The sequence below is a fragment of the Netta rufina genome (assembly GCF_964035555.1).
Source record: "Netta rufina genome assembly, chromosome: 11".
NCBI classification, from domain to species: Eukaryota; Metazoa; Chordata; class Aves; order Anseriformes; family Anatidae; genus Netta; species Netta rufina.
This window is the reverse complement of record NC_140134.1, coordinates 5,998,500-6,016,717: the sequence shown is the minus strand read 5'-3', so window position 1 is coordinate 6,016,717 and position 18,218 is coordinate 5,998,500. Positions and strand designations below refer to the sequence as shown.

Genomic DNA, 18,218 nt, shown 5'->3' with positions numbered 1-18,218 from the left:
TACAGATACAAATCTACTGTTTCCCTTTTGCCTGCCACTTGTGCAGACTTATGTTCAATGGGCCTATTTTTGGTATGGTGTTAGTCTTCTGAGTCAGTTTTTGCCAACTGATTATCACCAACTTTAAGAAAAAAAAATCGAAGGAAGAAGTGCTGGGAAAGCTTTCGGTTCAACTCCATAATGTGGGGTACTGTTTTTAACAATATATTTTTGGGTGTAAAATCTCAGGTTTTGTTTACCATACATAAAGTAAGATGTGTTTAAACTCGAGAATTAAAACCTTTTTCTTTTTTCTTTTGTTTCTAAAGTGATTTTCTGGGGTTTTTAAATAAAAGCCCTCTTAGCACAGGTTTATTGATGTGGTAGGCATCTCAGCTTTCAGAGGCACTGCAGCAGTGGCAGAGGTCAGTGAAGGTTGTAACTTAAAGGGGGTGATAAATCCGTGTTCTGCAGGGTGACAGGGGGAGAGAAAAGCACAGGCAGGCAAAGGGAGGGGAAAGAGGCAGTTTCATCATCAGGATCTTGATGAATAAAATTTGGAAAGAGTGTAGTACTGAAAGAAGGGTTAGTAAAAAAGAAGCTGCTCTTTTATTTTTAATGCCCTTCCTGTGCCCTCTGCGAGGGGGAGATGGTGGAGCTGGTAACAGACTGAGTGAAATCTTTGTTATTTATTTATTTATTTATTTATTTATTTATTTTTGGTCCTGCGGGCCCACTTTTGGTCAGCAGCTTCTTCCTGTGATGTTTTTTTTGACCCCTTTCCCAGACTCCGAGGCCGGGCTGCTACTTTGAGGCCACGGTCAACTGCGGCTGCCTGCGGTGCTGCCCCCTCCCTGTGCCATTTGCTCCAGTCTCGTACCACGGTCGGGCACAGCCCCCCAGCGCCCCGCTGCCCCTCCGAGCTCATCCCCCTCACAGCCGCGGTGCCGGGGGGGCTCTCGGGCGGCCTCGCTGCCCCCTCAGCCGCCGCCGCTCCCGCCTCGGCCTCGCCCCGTCCCCGCCCCGCGGCGGGCAGGGCCGGGCCGTGAGGGGAGGCGGCGCAGACAAGATGGCGGCGCTGGCGGTGCGCGCCCTGCGGCGGCTCGGCGGCCTGGCGCTCCTGGTGGCGCAGCTCTACGGCCTCGCCGGCCGCGGTGAGCCTGGCCCCGGCACCGCCTTGCCCCCGGGGCGAGCCGGGAAGAGTGCGGTGGCCTCCCGGGGGGAACCGGGGGGGGAAGCGGGGGGCAGCGGGGCAGGGCGGCGGTACCTGCCGTGAGGGGTGAGGGGGAGAAGGCTTCGTTCCCCGGTACTGCGCCAGGGCAGGCTCGGTGCGCCTCAGGGCAGCGTGAGGCAGGCGCTGGGCGGTGTGTGCGGTGTGTGTGGTGCCGGGGGATGGGGCTGGGCTGAAAGAACGCGGCTCGGCCAAGGGGGAGAATCGGCTCCAGTGCTCGTCTGAACGTGAATGTCCTGTGAGCTGTAAAATAGGAAACCGTATTCTTACGTGTTGTCATTGTCCTTATGTTTTGCATTGTGTTATGGAACCTGTGTGCTGGAATCAAACTGTTTCTGACGGATGTCATTCTAAAAATATCATTTTTATTTTTTTTTTTTTTAGCAGGATCTTTGATGACCACAAAGCATTCACAGCCCCAGTCTGCATTTGCAAAGAGTCTTACTTCAACAAGTACAAATACTCCCAATTTTAAGACGACAGGTACAATGTTATGATATTGTGTTTTTTTTTTTTTCCTTCTGTGGGCCTTCTTCATCTGAGTCTGGAGTCCAGTGCTAAAGTTCTTGGATTCTGCCTGAGAAACCTGTGCAAGCTTTCACATGAATTAAAGACATTTAGTGTTAACACATCAAGAATTACTTTTAAATGTCATTAACAACTAATTCGGATGATATAATTAGATTGACCATTTTCTACCTATAATATTTTATATGAACAGTTACACCGTCGTGTGTTCTACATTCACTTTGGATGGTAGAAGTTCTTGAAAGACTTGCACATTCTGCAAGAAGTTGTTACTGTTCCTCATCCAATGTAACTACAGTTTTTGTAAACCATTGAAGAGCACATCTAGGTAACAGTGTTTCAGCCAGATAACAAATTAAGAGGTGATTGTATGAACACATACAAAGAGCAAGCTGTTAGTTTAGTCCTGAACCAAAGGGACCTGTTTCTATGCCAAAACTGATTATTTCTGCTGAGGATTACAGGCTGAAAGGCACTCTGTGTTAACCCATGTTAAGCACCATTCTGGTATTGTATCGTACGGTGTTGCTGCGCTGTCCTGCACAGAGCTTGTCAGGATCCTTGCAGGTTGCTCTGCTGTGTTCCGTGGATAACTTGTATTCTGTTCACTGTATCGTAAGGAAAACCTTGTGCACAGCGTCAGTGCGTATATGCGTGTGTGTATGTAAAGAGACTATATTTTTATTTATTTTTTTAATTTTATTAATGTATTTTACCTTTCAGAAAGTACAGAAATTCCATCTTATGTGAGTAATTGTCCTAGTAATGGACTTTGCAGTAGATTGCCACCAGACTGTATGACGTGTAACACAAACTATTCTTGTGTGTATGGGAAGCCAGCCACTTTTGATTGCAAAGTCAAGCCACATGTTCATTGTGTTGTAAGTAACCTATTACATTTAAACACAATTTTCAGTAATTTAATTCAAGTGTGGCAAGTTGTCATACATGTAAATACCTCTTAAAAAATTATTATTTTTTAAAGGGGTTGCTGGATTCTTACATAGGCAGGTTCATAGTTTTGAAATACATTTAATCTGATTCAACTACAGGCTGCTGGTGGAGAGGCAGATCTCCCCTTCTCTGGGTTGTGTTTCTTGCATTGGATGTTTTTGCCATGCAGCCACATGACTGAGTAAAATGAGCTTACTGACCAATAAAAACTGAACCGTTTTGAGAATGCAGAGGCTAAATCAAAGGTACAAACTGATCTTGAGGATGAGACAGAGCAAGTGAGAACAAGCTATTTGTCTGCAGCTTTGGTTAGATTAGAGGAAGCAATAATACTAAAACTGTGCTGAATACCTCTTTGTCAGCTTTCTCATGTTGATTTTCTGTGGAACACGGAGGTAGTAAAGAGCGAGTAACTGCCATTTTGCCCAAAATGTCTGTCTATGAAATGCCATTTGATATTGAATGCTGACCTTTTTGTATTATTAATGAAGTGATAATATTGTCCTTCTGTAGGATCAGAATAACCATGAGCAGGAGAACTTTACAATTAACATGACGTGCCAGTTTTGCTGGCAGCTTGCAACAACAGATTATGTATGTACCAATTCTACAAACTGCATGACGGTTTCTTGTCCACGACAGCGATACAATGCCACTTGTACGGTGCTGGATCACATTCATTGTTTAGGTAAGGCAGGCTAAAGAAGATTTTGTAAAATTTGTTTTCTAAAATGTTTTAACATTTTTATAGCAGGTCAACACAGTGGTTGTTTATAGCAGTTACAGTAGCTTGGTCTATTTTTTCTATGGTTACATTTTAATTCTTCCTTTTAAAAGTGACACCTAATTGTAAACGTTGTTTTTTATGACTGATTGTATACCTTCACATGAGAGAAAATAGGTCTATTTTATTTTTGTCCACTTCTATGAATCAAACTAATTTGGACAACATTAATAGAAGCCATTTCAAGTGTCTCAGCAGGACAATTAAAAATGTCATGCTGATTTCCCCCAGGTAGTTAAATGTTTCCTGTTTATTTGTTCAATTATCTTGCATGTTCTCTGGTGTGAGAGAAAGATTGATGGAACAGAGGACTGTGGAGTATAGGCATTTTTAACAGTGCTTGTTTCAATTAGTGTCAACCCTTTTAGGCTCCTGTTAGAAAAATACAGTAAGCTTTTGCTTCACATGTCACGTTCTTGCTCATTATGTGATCTCTGTATGTTGCATTAAGGTTTGAATGTTTTCTAATGTTTAGGTAATCGAGTCTTTCCAAAGATGCTCTATTGCAACTGGACTGGAGGTTATAAGTGGTCTACTGCCTTGGCACTAAGGTACAAAAGAACTTTTAGAGAACTTAAAAGTTTAAATGTGTATTGTTATAAACATACTGTGTATAAAATCTTCAGTCTGCTTTTCTGCTCAGTGGGTGTTCTTAATGGTGTACTGAGTATCCCATACATAATATAGTCTGGTTTAGGGTTTGGAGGCATATGATGCCAGTAGATTTCATTTACAATAGTTGCTGTCTTAAGGAAGTAGAGCTTGAAAGAAAACTTTTTTTTATCCTGTTTCTGGATCAAATGTACTTTCTCCAGTGCACGTGCAAATGCTTCTTAGGCTTCACAAATGATTCTTTTTTTCTGAGTAGTGAGTTCTTTTATTCTGTATGGTGTCAAATGAGGTATAAATGCTCAGAAAATTCTGTACACTTCAGATATTTCCACCCCTTTGTAATATTACATTTGTTAATATAATTACACTTAAGACTTCCTTACAAAGTGTTACAGCTAGAAATGTTTTAAAAGGAAAGATCGTTGCATTTTTAAATTATTAGGGAAGAGACCAGTGTAGCAGTTTTGAAATAAGCTGTTTAGGTGATTTTTGATGTATTAAGCCACTAGAGCACTACAGTAATGATTTGAAAGTAAATGAAGTTCTTTGGTCATACTACCTTTTTCATTAAGTTTTAGTACTTCAGAAATGATAAATTAGGTAGTAAGAGCGTGTATTTCCCAAGACAAAGATATAATAACACTCTGATTAAGAATGTGATCTAACACACTTTCCTTTATAGCAACAGCTGTTAACTCTACCACCAGCTGGAGAAATTAAAAGCTGCATGAATACTGCATGGGGCCGAGTGCACCATTTGGTTCTGTGTTTCTGTAGCTTGTTTGTTTGTTTTTTAAGTTTCTGCCAGGTTAGAAAAGTAGAGAGACAGATTTTTGTTTGAGAATTTTGGTTGTTATTGCTTGTCATGAATGACAAACTTAAGTCTCTGGATAATAGTAATTGGTTAAGAATGCTTTTTTATCCAAAAGCTTATTCAGTGATTCATCTCTTTTTGTACAAAAAAATAAGTTTCTTGCACAATGTAAAACAAAACTATCATCAGTTTGCAGGCTGATCGGAAAGGTGCAACAGAAAAAAGTACAGAGAAAAAAGTGTATCACAAAAATTGAGTTCAGCTAAAAATCATTAAACCCTGTTTTCGTTCCTATAGCATCACCCTTGGTGGATTTGGAGCCGATCGTTTCTATTTGGGCCAGTGGCGGGAAGGTCTGGGAAAACTCTTCAGCTTTGGTGGACTCGGAATATGGACACTCATTGATGTGCTACTCATTGGTGTGGGCTATGTGGGACCTGCAGATGGTTCTCTTTACATTTAAATGTAGATGCAGCGTGTTTCAGAGAGGAGTAATTGCTGGGAAAAGGCTCCAAGGAGAAGAACGTAGAAATTTGTGCCGTTGAGTTAGAACAAAGAACAGCTGTTCTTTTTATGTGCATATATTTTAACGTACAGTATCTGTACTTAGTTTGCCTTTACTAAGGTAAAATAAAAGAGTGGATCACTAAGCTGACATTCATTTCCTTTCTTTTATGGACATGTTATTTTTCTATGAAAAAAGTTGAACAGCTAGCTGGATTCTGCACTATGGAGCTTGGATGGTCTGTCAAGCATCAAACCAGATGTAAGCTACCTTGGATATCGAGTTGTTTACTTCATGTTGTATCTCTGAGTTTGACTTCCTTAAACATGTCAGTAATATATATATTTTTTTGTATTTGTGGAAGGGTAATTTATTTGCCTAAGGTTCTCTAGCAGTCTGTAGAGCACCATGTTTTGTGATCTTCATCTCTGTTTTGGGGCATAGCAAGACATTGGCTTAGTGACTTGTTGACTGAAGACTGTGGGGCTATAGGATTAGATTAAACTAAGATCTAAATATGAACTAATTAAGATACCTTTTAGGATTATGTCAAGATGACTGTATTTAGGTTGGGCTCGAGCGAAAGGTACTGTTATCCTTGTGCTAGCAAACCTGCAAGTTAATTACAAAAACAATTAAGGGGGGGGGGGGGGGGATATAACCATGTACTGCAGTTCGGGCCCCTAGCGCCGCGCTGGGGGCCCGGTACCAGGGGCAGGGCCGGGGCTGTGGGGTGCTCCCGGCCCTCCGCCGCCTCTTGTCGCTTGTGTGGGGAATAAAGTGCGGCCGCCGCGGCTCCTCGCCTCCGCCTCGTTCTTGGGGACTCGCCTCCTGCCGGGGGCGGGCGGCCGCCCTGACACCGCCCCCGGGCACCGCGCTGCCATGGCGGCCGCCGGGGAGCGGGAGCGGGAGCGGGAGCTGCGCTTCTACCGCGAGCTGCCCAAAGTGGTGAGCGCCGGGCCCCGGGGGGCGGCGGGTGGGGTCCCTCACCGGGCAGCCCTTCCCTGCTGCCCCGGGCCCCGAGAGCCTTTCCTTCCCTCACGCCCTCCGAGTTTCGCCGGTTCCTTCTGGGGCGATAAGGCCTCAGCGCCGGGGGCGCCCCGCTATCGGCCGCAGCCGCGCCTCCCCGTCAGGGCGCTGCTGGGGCTGCGCCGGGGCTGAACCGCTCGGTGCCTGCCTTCAGCCATCTGAAATGTCATATCTTGAAAAAGCCAGAATTGAAACTTGAAAGAGTTAGATTTTCGACATGCTTGCCATTCCAAACCTTGGGGAAACGTTTCACCAAGTTCTTACCCCCCTGAGAAGGGCAGGATGCCGGGTGGGTGTGTGTAATGGGGCAGACGGGTTTGGAACAAGTTGGGAGGGCACTGGGGAACTCTGGGTACATCAGGTGCCCAGAGACCATAAGGAGGAGCAGAGAACAAGTGAGGGATGCAGTTGAGGGTCTGGGGTTTGGATCCGTCAGTCAGGCTGACAAGAGAAAGTCAGGCAGAAATCAGTCTTGGGCAGTGGAGGGCAATTAGTCCAGGTGCCATTAATGGGTTGAGACCGCATCTTGCTGGATTTCTGGCATGAGTTAAGGCTTCAAAATATTGAGAAAAAAAAAATAATAGTTGAGCAGATTAGCTCCAGTTAGCTGGAGAGCTCTTTCCTAAGCTAGCTGTGCACCTGGTGAGATCAGTGCTAACAACAGCCCTCCAAGTGACAATATGACAGTCCTAGTTGTACTTGTGCACGTGAAAGTGAGAGGAAGCAGTTGTTAGCCAAACGTGGAGATAATTGTTATTTTCCAACTTGGAGTGAAACAGTAATGTAAGATACAAGAACGCTAACGCAAACAAGATGTAGAAGCCATCCTTTTCACTTAAAAGAAACAAATCCATAATGTATTTCCCCGCCTAGGAACTTCATGCGCATTTGAATGGCTGTATCAGTTCTGCCACAATGAAGAAACTCATGGCCCAGAAACCATACCTTCAGATCCAGAATGGAATGACTATGATCGACAAAGGGAAGAAAAGAACCTTAGATGAGTGAGTAGATATGTGTGTGTAAGAGATGAACGTTTACCAAGTGTCTTTTAATTCAGTTGAAAACAGAACTGTATGGCCTTGTATACTGACTGCAGAAAATATGTATTGGAGTTGTATTACGGTAAGATCTGTTCAATTTTTTTCTGGTTGTATCTATCTAAGAGGTGACTTTAGATCACTTTTTACAAACACATTTGTGAACAAAATGTAAATCTCATGTCAGTACTTTCTCTTGCTAAAATACTGTTACCTTCTACAATCAAAAATTGCTCTTAAGATTGTCTTGATCGTCCTTTGAAGGAAAATTCAACATGTAATTTAAGCTACAAGTTGGTTAACTGAACACTGAGTATGTTTTCAAGATATAGGTGTATTTTTTTTTTCTATGAATACTCATTTTTCTATTCAATGTTTATTTTTTAACTTTTTATTTTAGATGTTTTCAGATGTTTCAGATCATCTATCAGATTACCACTAGGGCTGAAGATATTTTACTGGTAAGCTAATTAAAACTTAGCTTCAAACAAACAAGCAATATGCGAAGTCAAAATTGTTTGGTTTAACAACAATGGATTCCAAGTAACAGTGTCAACATTGTTGCCTTCAATTGGAAGTCAAATTTACTAGTGTAAGACACATTAGTTTTGAAATGCAGGATTGTGTATAACCTTTCAGTTTGATATTTTTTAAAAGCAGTGAGCTTCCAGTATGGTGGTCATTATTACCACTCAGATGGTTAGACGGCTAGTGTCGTAAAAATGTGATGTCTGCTCATCGTTAACAAAGCTTTGATTTACCATACTTTCCTTCATCTTCTTTGGCTTGTTATATACCAAGACTACGTAACTAGGATGTTTACCATGGATTGCAATATTGACAGAAAGAGTGGTTGTGGGATCACAACAGAGAAAAAAGTGGTGTAGTGTCTTCTTTTTTCCTCCTGTAAAAGGAATTCTAGGCAGCCTGTTAAACTTTGAGAAAGATGCAGTAGCTGTGAGAGGGGTTAGGAGTGTGCCAGCTGAGGAGTGTTCTTGTTCAGACATGAAAATTCTCATTTGTTATAACTCTCTCTAGTGTCTGTGAGGGAACCGAAGGTACCTATCATGTGTAGTATTTTCAGGGACAGAGAGTGCTGGAAACACATGGGGCCTGAACTTTTGAACTTGAAAGTGTTTCACACCAAAAGATAAGTAGGTCCTTCTGTTGTAAAAGAGAATATAAACAATTATAAAGGTTACTTTCACCATGTTGAATACACTGTTTCTTACTCAGATAACTAAAGATGTTATTAAAGAATTTGCTAATGATGGTGTCAAGTATCTGGAATTAAGGAGCACTCCTAGAGAAGAAAACTCCACAGGTATAGTCTGTTCTAGCTTTTAATTTTTAAATCTGAAGTACTATAAGACTTAGTTAAGATTCTGCTATTAACAAGGCAAGTCAAATTCAGTTGGTTCAAGAAAAAATATTTTAAATATGAAAGCAAAGATTTAGTGAAGTAAAAACATGTTACTTCGCTATTAGATTTTCAGGGACGAAAACTTGTTGGTTATAATTCCATTATCCAAGAATTTGGGTTATTCACTTCACTGTGACATCTGAGTGTGCTAATATGTTTAATAGCTAATATATTTTATTCTATTTCTCCACCTTTTATTTTCTTTTGTATACAGTTTAACAGAAATGCACAAGAGAAGTCCTATTGCTACATTTTGATTCATAATAAGTTATTTTCCTAGATCCTTAGGAGGAGGCTTAATCCAAATATATGTTCCAAGTTAAACTGTGTTTCGAAATTGAATTAGGACTATGTAAATTAGAAAACTATGGAGTAAAATAAAAGATGCAAACTGAAACTAGAGAGTTGGATCTGCAGCATAATAAAATTAATTCAAAAATGTTGATTCCAAATGTGTACATGTGTTTGTAGGTATGACCAAAAGGATGTATGTTGAAACTATACTTGAGGGTATAAAGCAGTGTAAAGAAGAAGGCTTGGATATAGATGTAAGGTAAATAAAGTACACAGAGTGCCTCTGTTTCAAGGTTTTGTTTAGTCTGATACTCGGTCATGGTTTGCAGAGAGGTTTACAAATCAGTATAGAAAAGAAAATAGTGTCTAAACTAGATAAATTTTATTGATTTCTGTATATATAATTTTTATTAGCATACAGTTTGACTAATAAAAGCTTTTTTACAGAAAGTCACCTGTAAAATGGAATGGAAACAGATAATTGATATGGAAACCTGTGTGTTTTCTTTTTTTTTTTTTTAAAAAAAAAAAAAAGCTTTCTTTTTACTTATAGAGAATAAAAGTGAATGCAACTTTTCAGTTCTAACACTGTCCATTCTCTGCAATGTTTTCAGGAGCCGTGCTTTTGAAGGAAATTGCATTAAATAGTCTTTTTCAGGGCCTACGTTCATTGCAAGATTTTTGTTGGATTAGCTGCACAAGCAACCTGCAGTAAAGGAGGGGTAGTTAAAATGAACAGAAAGGTTTTAGAAGATGTCAGTGGTTGCTTATGGGCAAGGAATCTGCATGGCTCTCTTATTTTTTCAGTAGCAAGCAAGCAGATTTATTTGTGTAAGCTGAAGATTTTTCATTTTTCCTGTGTGCCTTTCTGAGAGGTTGCTCACCTGATGCTGCAGGCTGCAAAAGAGCAATGTGTTGTTCCCTGCCCTCCCTCTCACCATGGCTGCTGCATTTCACAGGGTCATGTCTTGATCTGATCGATATCCCTCTGCACTTTGGTGCCTTCATGAATAGTTTCTGTATAAATATTCTCTGTAATCAACCATGAAGGAAGTGAAGTGCCATTCTTATTGGTATGAGATGTGTTGGTCTCTTTACACTCTAACCTGTATTTTACCGGACATCTACGCTTATCTCCTAGATTATTAATAGCAATAAACAGAAGAGGTGGCCCAGCAGTTGCTAAGCAGACTGTTAAGCTTGCTGAAGAATTCCTTCTTTCCACTGATGGAGTTGTAGTAGGACTTGATCTCAGTGGTGATCCAACTGTAAGTTTTTGTTTTGTTTTGATCTGTCCTTAAAGATAAATATTTAATATTGTGTAACAGCAAGCAGTTCCAAAAATGCTTCGTTCTTTTAAGTTTTTGTCATATGTTTGTTACTAGTTTGATTGACTCGCTCATAGTTCTGATACCAGGTTAATCCCTGTTGCTGTATGGGAGAAAGAATCCCTAAACAAAGGATTTGTAGATTTTTAACACTGAAAAAAGAGCCAGTGAAAAGCAGCATTTATCTGGCAAGTGTCTGTTAGTAAATTGTAGCTGCAGATTGACTGTGTTGAGGCAAATGAAATACTATTTCAAGTTGACATTAGTATAAACTTTGTTTAGATGCAACATATGCTCTTTGGGTATTAAACAAGCAAAAAAAAAAAAAAAAATTTGAGGATAGCTGTCAAATTGAAATGAAATAGCTATAGGTGGCAGTTATGGAACCAGTGTCAAAATGAAGACAGTTGACTTAGCACTCACTGGTGGGCATCATCTGAATTACTGATGTTTGGCCAATTGGACTAAATTGTGCCCATATAGCAGAACGTTATCTGATGTGGTGCAATCAAAAATGGAATAACAACAAAACAAAAATAATTCCATGTAGCTGTATTTGAATTATTTTTTTCACGTTGCTAGGCTTTAAAATCATATAACTAGAGGAGTTCTGTAGAACAAGATGTAGAATGATGATGTGTTTTTGTCTTCAAGGCAGGACGTGGTCAAGATTTTTTGGAACCCCTCTTAGAAGCAAAAAAAGCAGGTCTAAAGCTAGCATTACATCTTTCAGAGGTAAAAGTTTTATCTATTTTAATTCTCTGTTATTCCTATTTAAAAAAAAAAAAGTGATGAAGCTAACATGAACTTGTGTGGGTTTTGAACTTTTCATGAAAAACTGGTGCCCCCTAGTTTGGGGCATTTTTGACAAAAGAAAACAAATCTTCAACAATCATTTGTGAACGAGAACTGTTTCTTACTGTGTTATACCTAGTGGAGTGGAGGCAGGTGTGAATTTGAAAATTAGAAATACTCCAGGAGATTCCATGTTCTTTTCCTAGTATTTTATTAGAAGGCATGTACAGTAAAAGTCATGCAGTTTTATGAGTAAAATTTTTACTTTCCTGTTTGTTCTGTTTATATCAGTAGAAGGAGTTGAACTTCTCCATACAATGTGGTGAATCGGTGGCTAAAATTTACTCTGAGGCTGATAAACACTGAAAGCATTTTAATTTCTTCAGAAAATTAGACATGATATATGTTGTCACACATCTCTTTATATCTATATATGCAGTTTGAGGCCTCCAAATGTAGGTACTTCAGATTTTCAAATAGTGATTTTCTGCTATATACCCTTTTAAAATTATAGAACCATAGAATATGCCGAGTTGGAAGGGACCCACAAGGATCATCGAGCCCAACTCCGGGCACCACACAGGTCAACCCAGAAGTTCAGACCATGTGACTAAGTGCACAGTCCAAACGCTTCTTAAACTCCAACAGGCTTGGTGATGGCTTCTTTGTTTTATAATTCAACCTTGGGAGTCACTTTCATGCACTTTTTCTTTCTTTAGAGGGTAGCAATGCATATGTTTACTCTGATTAACACTTTCCTTTAAATCAGATATGCTTTGAAAATAGAACTTCGACTCGGTTGTAGTTATTTAATATGCTATGTTATGCTGCATTGACAGAATGTAAAATATATCCTCACTAGATTCCAAATCAAGAAGAGGAGACTAAGGTTCTCCTGGGCCTGCCTCCTGACAGAATTGGACATGGAACATTTCTCAACTCTGCAACAACTGGTGCAGAAGAATTAGTGCCGCTTGTTAGACAGAATCATATACCGATTGGTAAGAAAAAAACATTAAGAAATTACTTGGTAATCTCTGGACTTCAAAATATCATGCTTACTGCCGATCTAAGTAATTCCGATTTGTCTTTGATTAGCTTCGACTTAGGAAACAATTAACGTGGCAGTGCATGTGAGAGAATTACCTGTGCAAGTATACTGGTGACACTTGCATTTTTGATGTATTTGTGGTGGCAAATGATGTCTCAAATGAAAAGGAAACAACAACTATAACAACAATAGTTAATTTTAATTTTCATTTAGGGATAGAAGCAAGTCTATTAGTGTGTCAAAAACCTATAATTTCTTCTGACATATATCCTTGTTTCTTTTTTTTGCCTTAGAACTTTGCATGACGTCAAACATCAAAACTCAGACAGTACCTTCCTGTGAGAAACACCATTTTGCATACTGGTACAACATGGGCCACCCTGCAGTGCTCTGTGTAATTTTTTTTTTTTTTTTTTTTTTTTTATTTTAACCATGCATTTATACCAAGAGCAAAACTGGTGTGAAACTGGAGAAGTATATCTCCTTTTCTGGCTCAGAGCTTACTAAAAATTTGAGTTGCGGCAGCAAATAATCTGCTTACAGCAAGTCATAATGTTCTGTTTGAGAAATGCTTCTAGTACAAATGGAAGTTCTTAATATTGATCCATATAGGGAAAATTTAATAATAAGATCAGCAATATACTCAGTGACCATCTTAACTGTTGGTCACTTACTGATAGACTTCACTTAAACATATTGGTCCAACACTTGCTTTTAAGCTTGTGCTTACGTGGGTATTAATTATGTTGAATGATTTTGAGTGAAAATAGGGCAAATAACATATGAAATAATAACCAATGATTGAAAGAACTGGAGGGCAGTGTCAAAATACCAAGGCGAAGCGGGTTTGTAATGTGTGGGCAAAACCCTTCTTGATGTAGAAAAACTAATTTGATCTTTTTGTTTGTTTGTTTCATTTCAACTCTAGACCGATGATAAAGGCGTATTTGCAACAGATCTATCGCAAGAATACGAGCTGGTTGCAAAAACATTTAATCTGACTCGATCGCAGATGTGGGATCTTTCCTATGAATCAATCAACTACATCTTTGCTTCAAGTGAAGTCAAATCAAAACTAAGGGAACAGTGGTGTAAATTGAAGCCAACTCTGTTTGGTTAATCAAGCTGTTGTTCTAATTTAGCTTAGTTAATAACCTTTTCTTTTTTTTTTCTTTTTTTTTTCTTTTTTTTTTTTAAAAAAAAAAAAAAAAGAGAAATCCCTGGCTTTGGCTTTTTTCAGACTTCAGGCTTAGAAATCCGTTCCATAAATCATGCCTTTGCAAAAAGAACACAGACATGGATCCTTTGTTAGTGAGGACAGAAGTAAGTGTCCTTTCATAGTTGGGAAGAGCCCTCAATTAGTGATGAAAGTCCCAAATGTCTCATCAGGTGTTTTATATCCATTTGACATGACATTCAAAGCATAATAACAACAAAAGTTAATTGGAATATGTCGTTGTACCAGAAACATTTAAGACTCAGAATAAAGTAAAGGCATGGTTGTTAGGGTTTAAAGGCTATCTGTTGGTAACATTATGCCAGGCAGTTTCGATACGTGGTGTGTGGATTTGTTTTTTGTATTGTTTTTAAGCAGAAGTTTTAAGCAATTGATTGCGTGTGAAAACAAACAACCTCAGGGAGAATTAAACATTTGTCTCAAGGGAATTTAACATTGCATTTGCTTTTATTGCAGTATATGTATAACTGAAACCTGCTGTGGCTTGTCTGCTATATGAGGTTTTGCCCACCGGTGCAGTCAGTATGGATAGTAGTTAGACAAAGCCTCAGAAAATTGTGACATCCTTGGGGCAAATGGTCTAATTCTTGAAATACTTTTTAGAATTTCTATTTGTTTCTTGTAAAGGGTAATAAAAATACTTTGAACCTGCATGTTTTCAAAACTAATTCAAATGTGCCTGCGTGTCTGTGTGACAGAAGTGTGTGTAACCTGCTGCAGGACTTTGTGAGCTCCCAGGCAGTCTTGCTCTTCCCTGTGGCACCGTTTTTGTTCTGACAGCAGAGGGTGCTCGTTAGTTCAGGTAGTGGAAGGTTTTGCTGTGTGTCTGTATGCATCTGTATATCTATTTTATACCGAGATATCGAAGTAGATATTAACAACAGCACGCAATGGTATATAATGCTATATATTCCTGGTTAGTGTAGGAAGTATCCCAAGAAAAGGTACAGTGTTCTGGATATACAGTGAAACAAGGCTGTTGTATGTAATACGGAGTTAGGGAATCACTCTTCTGAAGGCTACATGTACTTACCTGTTGCTGAGATACTTGCAGATGTGGTGCTGATTTAACAAAAAAGACCAAGGCCAAAAAAAAAACCTCTTGCATATAACAGTATTTATACTGTCTCTGCCAGTAATGGAAGTCAGGAGACAACTCAGAGGATTCTGTTCTGTGAAGTGAAAGGAAAAGAACAGAAATGTGTTTGGGTGGCTACATGCAGAATTGGTGGATTTCTGTACATAGGTTTCTGTGCGTTACTACAATTACTGACACTGCAGAACACGCTTAGAGCAGAAATCCAAGTTGGAAAGGATATTGAGGTTTGGGATAACGAATTGCCATTGGATTAGACCTTTGTCATGCACAGTGCACAAGTTATACATCAGAAACTAAAACCTTACTTCCTTAATATCACTGGGCTATTTTTCAGAAGTGGAACTTTCTGAGCTAAAAATGCAGAGGTATCTCTTTGGCTTCATATAGAATAATAGTAATTTTAATTTAAGCATTTCTTGCTGAGCCTATTTGTTAATTCCAGAGTTAAGTGAGATAATCAGTGTTAGTGAGATACTGCTGTTTTAGTGTTACAGTATTGCATAACTGACATAGACTGAAGTATCACCACTTAAGTAATAGGGCAGAAAACACTACTTGTTGAATGCAGTGTAAATTCTGAGTAACTACTTTTAGAATTTCATATGGTATAGATAAGCTTACTTTTGAAGTAAAAGAAATAGATTTAGACTGAGTTAATATTTAGTTTATTTCCATCTGATTACATGAGATAACACAGAACAGTCTTCAATGCTCAGAGTCTTTACTCACATCACAGGAAAATAAACATTTTGGTCCTATTGAACAACTCTCTGGAGATATATGCAAGCAGAGAGCAACTGCTTACTGTAGCAGGTTTCTCTGTTTCTTTTCAGACAAACCCAGAAAGTCTTCAAAACGTATGTTCCTTATGATTTGACTGGTAACATATGGCAGCTTATCATAATACAACAGCTAAACAGTAAGCATTTACATCCTGCTCCTCAGGTTTGCAAATAATGTAATTATATTAATGATTTTAGATGCCTGTTTCAGTATTTAGCCATTTCACACTAATAGAAATAATGTGGATAAGGGTACTGTATTAGGTAAGTGCATAAGATGATTAAGAGATTGGAGCATCTCATACTGGAAGGGGAGAGAGCTGGGGCTGTTTAGATTGGAGAAGGCTCAGGGTGGATCTCATCAGTGTATTTAAGTATCTGATGGGAAGGAATAAAGAAGATATAGCCAGGCTCTTTTCAGTGCAGCCTAGTAAAAGGAAAAAGGGTAAAAACTGAAATGTGGGAAATTCTACCTGAACATAAGGAAATGTTTTTTTTTATTTTGTCTGTGTTTGAACACTGGAACAGGTTGCCCACAGAGGCTGGGGCGTCTCTATCCTTACAGGTACTCAAAACCCAACTGGACATGGTGCTAACTGACCTGCTGTAGCTGACCATGCCTCAGCACAAGAGGTGCACTGGACAGTCTCCAGAGATGCCTTCCAACATCAACTATTCCTTGAAGTGAAAATACAAATGTACAAATGATAAAGTCTCCGTATAAATATAAAATATTTAAAAATTAAATACTGACTTAACTCAGTCACTCAAGTGACAGTCTTTCACCAGGCTTGAACAAAAGCTGTTGGCTGACTTGTGGAATTATTTTGAAATAATGATTTATTCATTCTTCATGGCTTTCCTTCTTTCACATCCGCTGTGGAATCCTTTAGTGCCATCAGGACCTTTAGGCAGCCGCAGCACCCCTACAGGTAGACCATCTGCATTTTGTATTTTCCGAGCTAGCATGGGGCTAGTGCCTGGACTCTTCTCTTGCGTTACAGTTTGAGCTTTTCTTCTCTGTACCCAGGGGCTACCAGAGGGAGTGATACTGCTATCTGAAGAATAATCTGTACATTTCCTTGGAATTTCAGGGCTAGTACTTGGATTAAGTTTGCCGTCTTCAGCCAGTGGCGACTTTTTGGTTACTTTTCTTAGTGAAGATGGACTATTCCAAGGACTTGATCTGGGTGACACATTAGGACTCAAATGGTTGTTTGGGTGAATGACAGGACTCAACTTATTTGTAGTACTTGTTGCAGTACTTTTACGTCCTGACAGTGGTGATGCAGGATTACTCTCTGGGTCAGAAGAGCTATTTGCTGAAGATTCATCACCAACAAACTGAAGCTCCTCAACTCTCTTGTTAAGAGATTTAACCTTCTTAAAATTCTTGCTGGTGTCCTCATCGTGGTTCTTGTCTTTAGGAACTTTTTTCTTTGGAGGTTTCATGCCTATTAGGACAACTTTCATGCCAGTCTCTTTCTTTTCAGCACACATGAAGTCATGAGCACGTACAGCAGCATCTACTTCTTCAAATTCTATAATTGCACATACCTGTGTTCCCACCTGGGTGTACTGATTGCTGAACCTCCTGATATCAGGTGGCAGATCCCTACCAGGCTTGAGAATCCGAACCGATGAAATTACGCCAAAAGTTACAAAGGCTTTGAGGAGATGCTCCATTACCTTCTCTTGCATACATCCATTTTCTTGTTGTTTGTTAAGACCCTGCAGTTCAGAAATCATGTGGATATCATACACGAGCAACATTCTGGTAGGAAGGTTTTCACCGGGAAACACCGGAACTGGAGTATTTCTTCTAACCTTTCTGTTATCATCATTGAGCTCAAGAGTTTCTGAGTACTTCAGTGCATAGGCTGTGGTTCTCCAGTCACGGGTAAGGTGTTTCACCTTGAAGATGAACATAGATAGGTTAAGCAGTACAACTGATGGAACCAACATAAACATCTTAAAGAAAGCCAAGGCGGGTGCAGGCTCCAGTCCACAAATTTTGTGAGGTTGGTTGATAGATATCTTTTACTACTCTGTTTTTAGTATCACCATACTTTTGCAAAGGTCAAATCTGCCTTCCCTTCTCAGAGACAAGAAAGTAACTGCCAGCATTACTTAGTTACTCATGCATAGCTTAAAGTAACCATCACATCAAAACTGCATCAGCCCCTCAGAGAGCAGATAAGGACTATGGAACTGCCTCTATAAAGTAAGTTATTTTCATACCTTTATTTTTTTTTCCCTTTAAGATTTGTCAGGCTTACACAAAGGACTTAAAGTTTAAATGAGTTAACTTACCTTCTTAAAAGAAGTGAGGAGTTTAACACTGACATAGCCCATCTTGTTTCTCCTCACATGCTTGAGAAGGAAGGCATCTTTCTCAAGGTTCTCATCTGAGAAGTAATATTCAATCTGTGCTATTAACTTCTGGATCAGGTCATTGTCTGGTGGTTTCCAGTTCTGGTCACAGTCATCATCATTTTCCCCACCACTGGAAAACAGCCAAATAATTGGATTACCAAAGCTTCATCTCATATTAGTAGAGTAAAAAAAAAAAATAAATAAAAAAAAATCTGAAAATGAAAAAAACATAGCCATAATGTTGATTCCAGCTTCTTTCGTATGTAGGCACTAAATAGGTATAGCCCTATCCAGCTGAGGCAGGAGGCCAGCTCCTGATGATACTTTCCAGTCAGCATAAGGAATCCTGAGCTCCTT

At 39.5% G+C, this 18,218-nt stretch overlaps 3 protein-coding genes across 6 annotated transcripts; 2 read left to right on the top strand and 1 right to left on the bottom strand.

Moving 5' to 3' along the window:
* Positions 1-1,029: 1,029 nt before the first annotated feature.
* Positions 1,030-5,593, top strand: TM2D3 (TM2 domain containing 3; the record flags this gene model as incomplete). 2 transcript variants are annotated; one of them, XM_084293318.1, is made up of 6 exons in its annotated part: positions 1,030-1,133; positions 1,595-1,693; positions 2,462-2,619; positions 3,206-3,380; positions 3,952-4,027; positions 5,200-5,593. In XM_084293318.1, 6 exons carry the CDS (start codon positions 1,049-1,051, stop codon positions 5,363-5,365), a joined length of 759 nt encoding a protein of 252 aa, XP_084149444.1. In that variant the 3' UTR covers positions 5,366-5,593. The 2 variants fall into 2 exon arrangements, with proteins under 2 accessions (XP_084149444.1, XP_084149445.1); XM_084293319.1 differs by having other exon boundaries at positions 1,049-1,133; positions 1,598-1,693.
* Positions 5,594-5,606: 13 nt separating this feature from the next.
* MAPDA (N6-Methyl-AMP deaminase) lies at positions 5,607-14,255 on the top strand. Of its 3 annotated transcripts, none has more exons than XM_084293704.1 (10): positions 5,607-5,668; positions 7,310-7,440; positions 7,877-7,937; positions 8,713-8,800; positions 9,371-9,452; positions 10,335-10,461; positions 11,176-11,256; positions 12,179-12,317; positions 12,661-12,761; positions 13,296-14,255. In XM_084293704.1, the coding sequence occupies exons 2-10, from the start codon at positions 7,352-7,354 to the stop codon at positions 13,485-13,487; spliced, it is 960 nt and encodes a 319-aa protein (XP_084149830.1). In that variant the 5' UTR covers positions 5,607-5,668; positions 7,310-7,351; the 3' UTR covers positions 13,488-14,255. The 3 variants fall into 3 exon arrangements, with proteins under 3 accessions (XP_084149830.1, XP_084149829.1, XP_084149828.1); XM_084293703.1 differs by having other exon boundaries at positions 5,616-5,735; XM_084293702.1 differs by lacking the exon at positions 5,607-5,668 and adding an exon at positions 6,192-6,355.
* A 2,070-nt stretch (positions 14,256-16,325) lies between these two features.
* LARP6 (La ribonucleoprotein 6, translational regulator) lies at positions 16,326-17,947 on the bottom strand (the record flags this gene model as incomplete). Its single annotated transcript, XM_084293183.1, has 2 exons — positions 17,799-17,947; positions 16,326-17,399 (listed from the first exon to the last, which is right to left on the bottom strand). Exons 1-2 carry the CDS (start codon positions 17,838-17,840, stop codon positions 16,326-16,328), a joined length of 1,116 nt encoding a protein of 371 aa, XP_084149309.1. The 5' UTR covers positions 17,841-17,947.
* Between the last annotated feature and the right edge of the window lie 271 nt (positions 17,948-18,218).

What these genes read in the sequence shown, in the direction of transcription:
- MAPDA (XM_084293702.1), top strand. Translation starts at nt 6,290, where the DNA reads ATGGCGGCCGCCGGGGAGCGGGAGCGGGAGCGGGAGCTGCGCTTCTAC. An exon ending in AAGAAAAGAACCTTAGATGA is followed by an intron (nt 7,441 to 7,876) that starts GTGAGTAGATAT and finishes TTTTTATTTTAG; the next exon opens with ATGTTTTCAGATGTTTCAGA. An exon ending in ATCTCAGTGGTGATCCAACT is followed by an intron (nt 10,462 to 11,175) that starts GTAAGTTTTTGT and finishes TTTGTCTTCAAG; the next exon opens with GCAGGACGTGGTCAAGATTT.